At 39.3% G+C, this 12520-nt stretch overlaps 1 protein-coding gene across 1 annotated transcript in view; it reads right to left on the minus strand.

The window, feature by feature from the left end:
- Window positions 1-12520, minus strand: part of BRAF (B-Raf proto-oncogene, serine/threonine kinase) — an 81140-nt gene that overhangs the window by 50557 nt on the left and 18063 nt on the right. The window contains exon 3 of the mRNA XM_062589855.1: window positions 3445-3708. Within this exon, the coding sequence (XP_062445839.1) occupies window positions 3445-3708 (264 nt within the window). The remainder of the gene's footprint in view (window positions 1-3444; window positions 3709-12520) is intronic.

A 12520-nucleotide genomic window follows, 5' to 3' on the forward strand; every position in this document is an offset into this window, starting at 1 on the left:
CAGAAACAAGCTGCAGAGCTACACTGGGAAAGCAAGTGGTAGAGAGCAGAAGATCGGAGAGAGAGACTCTCCCTACCTGTAGGCCTAACTTCAACCACATTTTTCTCCCACAGCCATTAAGAGTATCTAGATTCAGAGCTGGAAAACTGCTATTGCCCTACCATTGGTCACTGAGAGCTACAGCTAAATTCTGGTTGCAATTTCTTGAACAAATGACAGAATGTCATCAAGCTAGAAAGCTAGTGAAAGCTAGTGCTTAGCCAAGACAAGAAACAGAGAAGCTGGTATTCTTGAACTTAATCACTTAATCACTCTTATTAAGACTGCCAGTTCCTAACGAGCATGACTGATACCACAGAATCACAACCTTCACCCAAAGATCAGAGCTTAGGGATAAAAGTGAGAAGCAATATTAGTCAGGGAGAGCAGGGTCTCAGTTATGTTTTAAACCATACCAAGCTAATCTGATACAGTTCTTTGAGAACTTAAAGAAACGTTGGTTTAAAAGAACCCATTTTACTTTGATTAGAACGTGCTATCGACATGCACAAAACTATCTCAGATGAGGCAAGATAATTTTGCACTGGTCCAAAATTGCTTCTTGTATCACCTGACTTGCACAGAAATTCAGTTGCCTTATTCCTAACCTGCAATCAGATTTACATATTCAGAAAGTGAATAAACTTGCTTTTGCAAGCAGGATACTTAAGTTTAAAATAGTTATAATTTAAGGGCTCAGTATAATAAGGGATCAGTACTGGGTCCCATCCTGTTCAACTTATTCATCAGTGACCTGGATGAGGGGACGGAGTGCCTCCTCAGCAAGTTTGCTGATGACACCAAGCTGGGAGGAGTGGGTGACACACCTGAGGGCTGTGCTGTCATTCAGAGAGACCTGGACAGGCTGGAGAGCTGGGTGGAAAGGAACCTCATGAGGTTCAACAAGGGCAAGTGCGGAGTCCTGCACCTAGGCAAGAATAACCCCACGCACCAGTACAAGCTGGGGGCTGACCTGCTGGAGAGCAGCTCTGCAGAGAAGGACCTGGGAGTGCTGGTGGATGACAAGCTGACCATGAGCCAGCAATGTGCCCTTGTGGCCATTAAAGCCAAGGGTATGCTGGGGTGCACTGGGAAGACCCTTGCCAGCAGGTGGAGGGAGGTGATCCTGCCCCTCTACTCAGCCCTGAGGAGGCCTCATCTCGAGTACTGCGTCCAGTTCTGGGCTCCCCAGGACAAGAGAGACCTGGAGCTACTGGAGAGAGTCCAGCGGAGGGCTACGAGGATGGTCAGAGGGCTGGAGCACCTGCCCTATGAGGAACAGCTGCGAGAGCTGGGCCTCTTCAGTCTGGGGAAGAGGAGACTGAGGGGGGGATCTTATCAATGTGTACAAGTACCTGAAGGGAGGGTGTCAAGGGGACGGGGACAAACTCTTTTCAGTTGTCCCGTGTGACAGGACAAGAGGCAATGGGCAGAAACTGAACCACAGGAAGTTCTGCCTGACCGTGAGGGGGGATTTCTTCACTGTGAGAGCGACGGAGCAGTGGACCAGGTTGCCCAGAGAGGTAGTAGAGTCTCCTTCTCTGGAGATCTTCAAGGCCCGCCTGGATGCAACCTTGTCTAACATGCTCTAGGTGACCCTGCTTGAGCAGGGGTGTTGGACTAGATGCTTTCCAGAGGTCCCTTCCAACCTTACTGATTCTATGATTCTATAACTAGAATCTCTCTCTCAAAAAAAAAAAAAAAAAAAAAATATACAAAAACCTTGGTGAAACACAAATCTAAACATTCAAAAAAATTCAACCTTGCCTACAAGTTTCATGTAATTTATCTCATGATTAGAAACTATTCTTCATACAAAATGATTCCTTTAAAAACAAAATAGAGCTCAGCCTTAATAAACCCTTGCTATACCTCTGAAAAAAGATGGAGGAAGTAGTAAAAAGAAGAAAAGGTGCAGAGGACGAAAAGGAGGAATATTACATATGAGGAGAAAAGAGTAAGAGTAGAGACACACTATATGGTTTAATAGGAAGTCGTAACACATAGGAGAAGCTGGAAAGGAAACAAACAAAACAATGCAGATAATGATATATCACGACCTAGCATAGAAAAGAAACACATTAAGTAAAGTCAGGAGGAAACCAATGGCACAACATTGTGCACAATGATACAATAAAGGTACAATAGTCTAGCTGAATGCAAGCCACAGTATATTTGACAGGTTCAATTGGCATTAATTGTACATTACCAGAAGCACTGCCTAATTCATTTCATTGCAGTGGACTCAGCTGATCGAGACAAGGTAGTAACAGACTTAACATACAGTTTTGGACACTTAAGTCTTACAAATGAATGTTTGTAGACTGAGGAAAGAAGTTCGTTTTCTCTTCTTTGTCAGTAACTCAGTTTCCACAGACAGCCACAGTCCAGTGACAGCCAATACCTGACATACTATTATGAAAAGCTCTGGTTTCCCATAGAGACTAGCTGGACTATTTGCTCATTTTCCCCACTTCCCCTGCAACCAAGGCTCCTCTTACAAGTGAGCACTATGGAGTGCACTGCAAAAAGCCTATACTATGGGCTGTTAGTAATTTCATGCAACATAGTTTCCAAGTCAGTGTATTATTCTAAAGCATATACCAAGGCTCTTCAGTTGGCAGCCCATAACAAAGGAGTAAGTCCTGCCTAAAAAGGACAATCAAGTAGTCTTAAACAAACAAACAAACAAACAAACAAAAACCCTCAAAAATTAACTCCTCTTCCATGACCCCAAGCATCGCAACAACATTGGCAAAACTGATTAGCACCAGTTTTAGTAGTTCACAGACAACGCTTCTTGCTCCTACTAACAGCAACTATATCCCTCCTCTGGCCAGTTTCCCCTGTGTAGGGCCTGACAGGATCAGGGACCTGGCAAGAAGTACTCACCACAGTGAATAGGAAGAAAAAAATCCCAAGTGATTTTGCACAGCTCCTCTCTTTAGCTGCAGGAAGTTGGTACTTGCTATATAGCATTCACTGCTGCTAGTTACTTTGACAATAGAGAAAACACTTGTTTTCCTCAAACTTGTCCTGGTAAGCTAACGAATAATCTTACACAATATAAAAAACAGAGTTTTGTTTCTCCTACTCCGTGCTACCCATTGTAAAAATGGTAGATTACAATTTGAGAGCTGATTTAGAAAAACTATATATCCACATATTTCCATTTCTATAAAACTCTTGAAAAATGTTTAAAGTTTTGTCTATTATACCAATAATATGAACAACATCGCTGCATTAATGCTGTAGGAAATATCCAGCAACTTAAAACAACAACAATTTGACTTCTACAGATGGATGGACAAGTATGTTTTCAACTCCTAAATTATCTTTTGCATAAAGACAGATAGAGATACAGGAACACAGAGGTTATAAGTATGTGAAAAGAAAGGGACTCACCACAGTCCTTTGCTTGTTGGGTAGGAAGACTCTAACAATAGGTTTTTGTGGAGACTTAGGGTTATTCCGTGACATATCAGCAGGGTTTTGATAAACTGAAAGGGATGAAGGTGCTACAGAGAGGCTAGAGGAGGAAGATGATGCAACTGTGTCTGTTGAAGCTGAACTGGAGACAGAGAAATCAGTTCCGTTCCCCATGGACTCCAGTAACTGCTGTTCTCTCTGTTGTAGAGCATCTAGCTTGCTGGTATACTCTTCGTAGGCCTGTGAAGGATGAAAAGCTATTTTAATGATGTAAAGGCTTCAGAAATAAAAGAAAAGTCTAAATTCAAAATGAACATGAAATAAAAGAAATCCTAAGCTATTTCAAGTTTTCCATGAACATAAACAAAACTGGATGTGGTTAACTTTTTCAACAGAAGAGAAATTAAGCAGCAGTGACTTTCAGTTCATTATGTTAAACCTTCTAAATTGACAACTAATTTTTCAGTTGATAATATGGATTAAAAATGATAAAAGAAACCATAAATCTCAGTTCGAAAGCACCTGCACTAAAGTCTAATTCAAAACTACTTTAAAGACAACAGCAATCTTTAACATATGTTTTCAGCTACATCAGCTGTAGCATAATAATTCAGCAAATTTATCATTCTCTTGGAACCATAGATAAATACATCCAATACAATAAGTAAACAGAAATTCACACTTTTCACCACCTGTATCTGATAACTTAACTCAATTGTTCATGGTCCCTCACCTCTGGCATTATGTCAGCACTCCAGATAACACACAAAAAGTTAGATGGCAACTAAGTTTGTTCTGTTACAAAGTCATCCAAAAATGCACTAAAATTATAATTTTAAAGAGTTTAATAATTGAGATTTAGTTGGTAGAAAATCTAATTAAGGTTATGCAAATCCCAATTCCATACTCTGACGGAGTTTCCTTACACAAAAAAACTTCAGTAACTTTACCTATGAAGTTTTTAAATATACATAGTCAAGAAAAGTTAAACACTAGTACCAAGCTCTGGAATACAAACAGGTAATCAGTATACATTTTGGTTTAAAATTTCTTTCAATCAATATCCATATTTGCATCAAGAACATTTCAATCTGCGTTAAAGCAACAGAATTATTCCTTCGGCATAGATACTAGTAGAGAGCATCTTCAAAACCCGAGTTAGTTAAGGAGCCTGTGTTTCATAGAATCATAGAATCAGTAAGGTTGGAAGGGACCTCTGGAAAGCATCTAGTCCAACACCCCTGCTCAAGCAGGGTCACCTAGAGCATGTTAGACAAGGTTGCATCCAGGCGGGCCTTGAAGATCTCCAGAGAAGGAGACTCTACTACCTCTCTGGGCAACCTGGTCCACTGCTCCGTCGCTCTCACAGTGAAGAAATCCCCCCTCACGGTCAGGCAGAACTTCCTGTGGTTCAGTTTCTGCCCATTGCCTCTTGTCCTGTCACACGGGACAACTGAAAAGAGTTTGTCCCCGTCCCCTTGACACCCTCCCTTCAGGTACTTGTACACATTGATAAGATCCCCCCCTCAGTCTCCTCTTCCCCAGACTGAAGAGGCCCAGCTCTCGCAGCTGTTCCTCATAGGGCAGGTGCTCCAGCCCTCTGACCATCCTTGTAGCCCTCCGCTGGACTCTCTCCAGTAGCTCCAGGTCTCTCTTGTCCTGGGGAGCCCAGAACTGGACGCAGTACTCGAGATGAGGCCTCCTCAGGGCTGAGTAGAGGGGCAGGATCACCTCCCTCCACCTGCTGGCAAGGGTCTTCCCAGTGCACCCCAGCATACCCTTGGCTTTAATGGCCACAAGGGCACATTGCTGGCTCATGGTCAGCTTGTCATCCACCAGCACTCCCAGGTCCTTCTCTGCAGAGCTGCTCTCCAGCAGGTCAGCCCCCAGCTTGTACTGGTGCGTGGGGTTATTCTTGCCTAGGTGCAGGACTCCGCACTTGCCCTTGTTGAACCTCATGAGGTTCCTTTCCACCCAGCTCTCCAGCCTGTCCAGGTCTCTCTGAATGACAGCACAGCCCTCAGGTGTGTCACCCACTCCTCCCAGCTTGGTGTCATCAGCAAACTTGCTGAGGAGGCACTCCGTCCCCTCATCCAGGTCACTGATGAATAAGTTGAACAGGATGGGACCCAGTACTGATCCCTGGGGGACACCACTAGCCACAGGCCTCCAACTAGACTCTGTGCCACTGATGACAACCCTCTGAGCTCTGCCTTTCAGCCACTTCTCAATCCACCTCACTGTCCACTCATCTAACCCATACTTCCTGAACTTATCTAGGAAGATCTTACGCAAGACAGTGTCAAAAGCCTTTCATACTACGTGAGCACTTCAATGCTAACAAAGAACATGTTAAATCTTTACTGACAGTGAGGAGCAAAGACCTTATGAACTTAACACCTCAACAATTATGGGCAGAATTTTTTTTATTTAGCTTTGCAAGAAGATTGAGATCTACAGCAAACTGCATGTCCTTTGAATGACAAAAGAGAATATATATATATATATATATTTACATGAGGGAAAAGGACATTTATTTGCTTTCCTCAAGCTCTCTGTGCATAGATTTCTTCTAACTACACTTAGAGAAGAATTGAACTGACAAAAAAGTCCACAGGGTCCACATATGGTAGAAGTATTAAAGGTTAGAAAAATATTCGTGTTTCTAATTCAGTGATTCTGTCACACACCACATTTAACCAGGGGTTTATTTCTGCATGTTTGTATGTGCAGGTTCTGCTAACTCATGCTGTCTCTGCTGAGTAAACAGTGATTGTCCCCTTCACTTTCTCAAAGGCTTAGCAATTCTCCCAGGATGGACACACGCTCTAAATTTGTGTCGAGAACAATAATTTGAACAATGATGTGAATCACTGCAGTAGCGAATCAGGAAGAAATAGCATTCTTCCTATAAGTCCCTAGTGGTAGCAAACTTCACTCAAATTCAAAGTTTTGTGTGTTTCTGTTTTAATAAAAGGATGCTTGCAGAACACTAAGAGCTCGTTAGTATTTCTTTTAAAAACTGAGAAAGCTGAACGTTTCCAATTCAGTGTCCCCCAAACATAGTGCCCTAAAACCAAAATATTTTCACTCTAGTACAATTCTACTGTCAAAAGTAAACTAAGTTATATAACAGTTATAATTAATGGCATAATTTGGCTGTACAGTAACACAAGTGCACCCTACTTCCAGGAACAACTTCCACGCTGTTTGTTCATGTAAACTCCAGTAAAAGCTCCCTGTGTCAAGAATTATTTTCAGTAAACAGATGTTAAGAATCGTAAGCTGTTACCATTTCACCAATACTCTTCTAAATACTTACTTCCTTCTCTCATGAACATTGCAAAATATTATTTGAGCACAAGCAACATTACATTGCTTCAGGATATTGTGGGCTTAGTTCCTTCACAAAATTACACACATCTTTCAAAATACTCAATCCTACAATGTTTACACTGGCAGCTCCACCTGTCACCAACACAAACTCAAAAGCAAATGACTTCTCTTAAGAGCATAACCAATAAGCATGGAAAGCTGGAAGCTGTTGCTATCTGTGGATATTATATCACTAAATTCAGCATAAAAAGCTCTCAATTTTTAATTGAGATAGGAGCTCTTAAATGCTATGCTGTTACTCAATGTGGTGACAGAGGATGCAGAAATAAAACATTATGAAACTAGAATCATGACTAGACTTTAAATATGTTTTTTTCTTAATTTTTTTAAAGAAGGAGCAATAGTTTATGCAGTAGAAACAGAATAGCTGTGATGAAGTCTCAAAGTATTTAATCTTTGTGAAAATAATATTTTAATTTCTAGCATCCACAGTCCTTCATATGTACAACAATACCTGCCAAAACAAAACTTAACTCCATGAGATAATTCTGTAAGACTACTACAACAGCAAAGCTGACCTATGGTAAAATATTTTTAGCTAAAGGAAAGATTATGCCACAGAGTTTGCCTGTCTACAAGGGAGACCTGCAGCAGGATGGCCATATTAGCAGATATCAATGGCCTCAAAATCCTTCAAGTCAGACAAGGCCCTATGGGTCAAAGTTGACTTCTCACATTCTTATATCATTTTTTCAAAATAAAATAGAAAAATATTTTATTTGATGTTATCTACAGCATGATAAACATTAAACTGAATATTCTCTCAGTGCAGTGCATGAAATTAAAAATTTTAATGGTATTTCAAAAGTAAAAGTTGATGAAATTAGGGTTGAAAACTGTTAAGTTTGTATGTTCCCAGTAAAAGCAAGTACTGTTCTACTACAAGACAATTTAAATTCTGCTGTCAGCTTGATACAGTATCACAGGATAAGAAGAAAAAATCAGTTTGAAGGTACCTCTGGAAGTCATCGAGTCCAATCTCCTACGCATACGCAACAGACAGCTAACTTCCAAGTTCAATTAGGCTGGTCAGGGTCTCATGAAAGCAAGTTCTGAAAATGTGAATGAATGGAAATTCCCCACCTCCAGGCAACCAGTTCCAGGGTTTAACCACTCTCACAATGAAACATTTTCTCCTTATGAATTTCACTTGATGCAACCTGCAACCATAGTCTCTTATGGTGTACATCTAAAAAAAAGCCTAGCTCTGCTTTTAGCTTGCAAAAGACTGCTTTTAAGATTCCCCCTTAGCTTTCTCTTCTCCAGGCTAACCACTACCCCAGATGCAGTCTCAAAAGCAGAGAGCAGATGGAATAATCACCTCCCTCTTCAGGCTGGCTACACACTTGCTAATTCAGCCCAGAGAACAGTTGGCTTCTTTCAGGGTGCAGGTGCGTTCCTGACTTGTGTTCACCAGCACTCCCAGGTACTTCCTTGCAGAGCTGCCCTGCAGCCAGGCATCCCCTGCCCGTACTGCTGGGCAGGGTCATCCCATCCCAGAAGCAGGACTCCGCATTTGCAAAGTTTCATGAAGTTTCTGTTGGTCCATTCCTCCAGCCTGTGTATTAATTACTAAAAATAAATTGCCTTTAATAACGTTATCCTCAATAAGTTTATTTGCTCACTCTACCACAACAGGGCTCCCATTTGGTGTGAATTTACTACGTTTTGCAAAGTTAAAGAGAATATATCTTGAAAGCCAAATATTAGCTTCAGTTTGCATATGTTATTCCATCTACAAATAGTCTCAGGTTATCTGAAAACAAAGGAAAACTAACTTTATTACATATCAATATAGATGCTTATCATATACTTTCACACATTTGAAAATACCCTTGAAGCTTCAACCACTTAGAAATTTACTAGGTGTTTACACATTTTAATGCCATCTGAAACATTAGCAGTTGGCTTGTTAATATGTAACATGTACATATGCTATAATACAACTGCTACTCACTTGCAAGCAGAAAAGTTGGAAAAAAGTTAATTATTAAATGTTGCAATCTATTGACAAAATAAAAATTGATCTCAAAATCAACAGCAATTGCGTTACGTTACACAGTAGTGCCAACAGATTCTGTTGACATGTTGTTGTTCACAGAGATTTTCTCAAAAATACCTGTAATGTTGTATTATAAAATATTTATATTAAATTTGAGATTTGTTTTCTTGTGCTGTAATCCAGCTATACATTCCATTAATAAACATATAAGGAAAATAGAAGCAAGTGAAGCAGGTTAAAAATCTGAAACAAAATCAAGTAGCAAAGTATCATTGCTTCTCCCTTTTCCTTGCCCCCATAACCTCTGGTGAGAAATCCAGCCTAAACTCAAGCAGACCAAATAGTTCTGGCAGCATCTCCCCTTTCCCTTTGTTCAATTAATTTTCAGATAACGCCCACACATTGCAAAGCTCTTGAAAACCTAAAGTTTCCTGGTCTTTGAAGTTAAGATTGTGTTTCCATTTAAAACATGTCTGACCTTCAGGCTGTTGATCAACAGCAAATCCTCTAAGTTAAATGGGTTAGACTGAAGATAGTCAGTACTGCAAATCAGGATTTCTTTATTTAGCAAGACTACTAAATCTGTAGACAGACTTAACTTCAGACATTCCAGTTTTGGTCCAACACATTTACTCAGCATATGTTAGGAGACTAATACGGAAAAAAATTAATCTGTATCTCTTGCTCATCCAAACAACCACCAAGTTTCCCAGTGCCTGTACCTACATTTAGTATTTCTGAGGAGTCCCAAGAACATTTGAAATAACCAGAGATTCAGCATTAAGATCCACTTCAGACTACTTGTTGATTGTTACAATACACATGCTTTAGAGCAGCAAAGAGGTAATCTCCTTCAATTAATTTGACGTACTGCACGTATTCTTCAGTTATACAGGAATAAGAAATGAAATACTCTCCTGAAGTTCAGCAGCAGAACTCCCAAATACGGCATCAGCAAGGCCTCTCAATAAAATGTTTAAGAGTTCAGGAAGAGAGAAAGCTAAAAAATTACAGTAGTTAAACCCAAACCCATCTCTACCCCACTGTTTTTATTTCAGATTACTTCCAACAGCAAGAGCAGGAAAGATAATGATTCCTCCAAGACTGTACTAAAAAACAAATTGAGTTGTGAAATTTATTTTGATATACCATTGTCATTCTGTCTATGCATTTGTATATTATCATATTTTGGTAAGAGTCTGAATAAAAGAAAAGCAGACAGCTTACTCTTTTTTTTAACTGTTAATTGGAGTAACTAACCCACAGGTATGACAAGGAATCTCACTCCATGCAAAGAACCTCTTAGAATATAAGAGACTAATACTGCTAAATTAAGTTCTCATAGAGGAAGGGCTCATAGTTAATTCTGTACATATAACTATTATACAAAAATGATACAAAACATATTTTGGAAATTTAAATATATAAGGCTTCTTACTCAAACAGTGGTAAGAGCCTAGAGGGGTACACAAATCTGATTATGTTATTCAAGTAGGACCTCTCCTTTATAAATTAGAGATGACTGGTTTGGATCTGTCTGGAGCTGCAAAACCCTTTTTCAGTTTGTAAACAGCATTTGCTCTCAACGCAAAATTCAAATGTACAAACGTATTCTCCTTTCCCTAACTCAAGTTAACCTTTTCATCAATATCTAATTGGTAGAGACAAAGGCTTAATTTTGACGGCACCTACAGAAAAATACGCAACCGCATATTGTAACAGTTTTTACTTATTAAATCCAGTCTTCCCCAGCATCATAATCCTATACTTTCTTTCAATAAAGCTTTCCAATATTTAGACTGTTTAGACAAATCTTTATGAAAAAGATTTTTCCACACTGAATCACAAACTGCATATTTTGGGAAACAGTACTTCAAGGACAACTACAACACATGCAACACATAGAGGGATTATGTGGGAAGACAAAAATCACTGATGTTCTCAGCTGCTGTGATATACAATGCTTCCAAAAAAATTGTTAAAAAAAAAAAAAAAAAAAAAAAAGGAATTCCTGCAGCCTCTCTTCTAAAAGAAGAAAAAAAACTATTAATGATATTTCTACATCTATTAAGTTAAGAAGTTATTTCAAGTATCTGACAGTGATTTCCAGGGGCCTGTTAGAACAAAGATGCATGCTCTCACACAGTGGATGGAAGTTTAGCTACAACACAGAAGCTGTACTTAAAATTTTACTACAGCAAATATACCACATTAGCTATTTCTTCTAGTCTGAATAAACAGAAAAGTGTCTACTGTAATCATATCAGAGAATCTTAGTAGATTCCCAAGGCCATTAATAATTATAATAATTAAAAATATGGTTAATAGCATTTTTTTTTCTTTCTTCTACTAATTTCCTTTCTAGCCCTGCTATCTTCTACACACAAGTTTCTCTGCAGCTTATTTCTTGGAACAGCCCTTGCTTTCCTGTTTTGAGAAGACAGAGGCAAGCTACGTTCTATCCTAAAGCTTCACACTATTTTTTCCAATCTGGGCAGCTGGAAACGAAGTAGCCAGCAAAGGCTTTGAAGACTCTATTGCAGGTGCCCTACAGTGATGTCCTTAACAGTGTCATTGAGGAGTGACAGATCAGGGCAGGCAGACACCCTTGAATCGGAGTGTCCCCTCTCCATACAATAATGAAAATATGCTGAATACAATATAGTGCAACTCAATTGTATTTGATATTTCAAACAATCCATTTCTCTTTCACAGTCAACTGCTATATCCTACAGTGCTGGCTGCAACAACAGCTGTCGGTTTTAAAGTTCTTTTGATGTAAAAACCTCTTCAGCCTACTCTTAGAGTTAAAAAAAAGAAAGAAAAAGAAAAAAGAAAAAGAAATCCAGAAAAAACAACTTTTCTTTTCACTGTCTCAGATGAGCACAGAAACAAAAGCTGATTACTTTTCATTTTCTTGAGCAACTGTAACAAAGGTGCAAACTTTTTTAAAGTGTATGCTGTATATTCAATGCACAGACAATTTCCTGAAATCCCCTGAATGGTCAATTTTCCGGATTAATTTTCTTATTCAATCCTTCAGCTTTCCTATGGGTATCTTTCTTGTTTTTTGTTTTTTTTAAATCTCTTTTACTTTTCAGTGACATGCTATCATGACCAACTTCAACCACAATTTTACTTGACATGTCCATGGAGGCACTTCCATCGTAGGCCAAGAACCAGTGTACTAGACACTATAAATCCTGTGAACAGAAGCGTCAATTGGTAAGACACATAAGAAACGAGATATATAGTAAGACAAAGAGTACAGAAAAAATGAACAAATCCTATTATACTGAAAAGCCTACATATTACGAAGATGGACAGCTGCCAAGCTTTCTGTAGGCATCAAAAAGCCATAGTTTTGCAGAAAGCACAATAGTAAAGTAGATGCTTACAACAGCAAAAGGTGAAAGAAAAACTGTTCATTTGCAGGTACTTACCTAGCAATTAGCTGTGTATAATTTCATCTCTTGCTAACAGAAGCAGACAACAGGCTTGCCCATAGCACTCAAGAGATGATCAACAGGCACAATCTAGAAAAGTCCTTAAAGTATCTCATATTTTATGAAAGATGGAAAAAGACACCAAAGCAGTGGAAAGAAACAAAGGGAAGGGTGACATGCCCAAAGTAACAGACTAGCAAAATTAATC

This window comes from Rhea pennata, chromosome 1 (assembly GCF_028389875.1).
Source record: "Rhea pennata isolate bPtePen1 chromosome 1, bPtePen1.pri, whole genome shotgun sequence".
Lineage (NCBI taxonomy): Eukaryota > Metazoa > Chordata > Aves > Rheiformes > Rheidae > Rhea > Rhea pennata.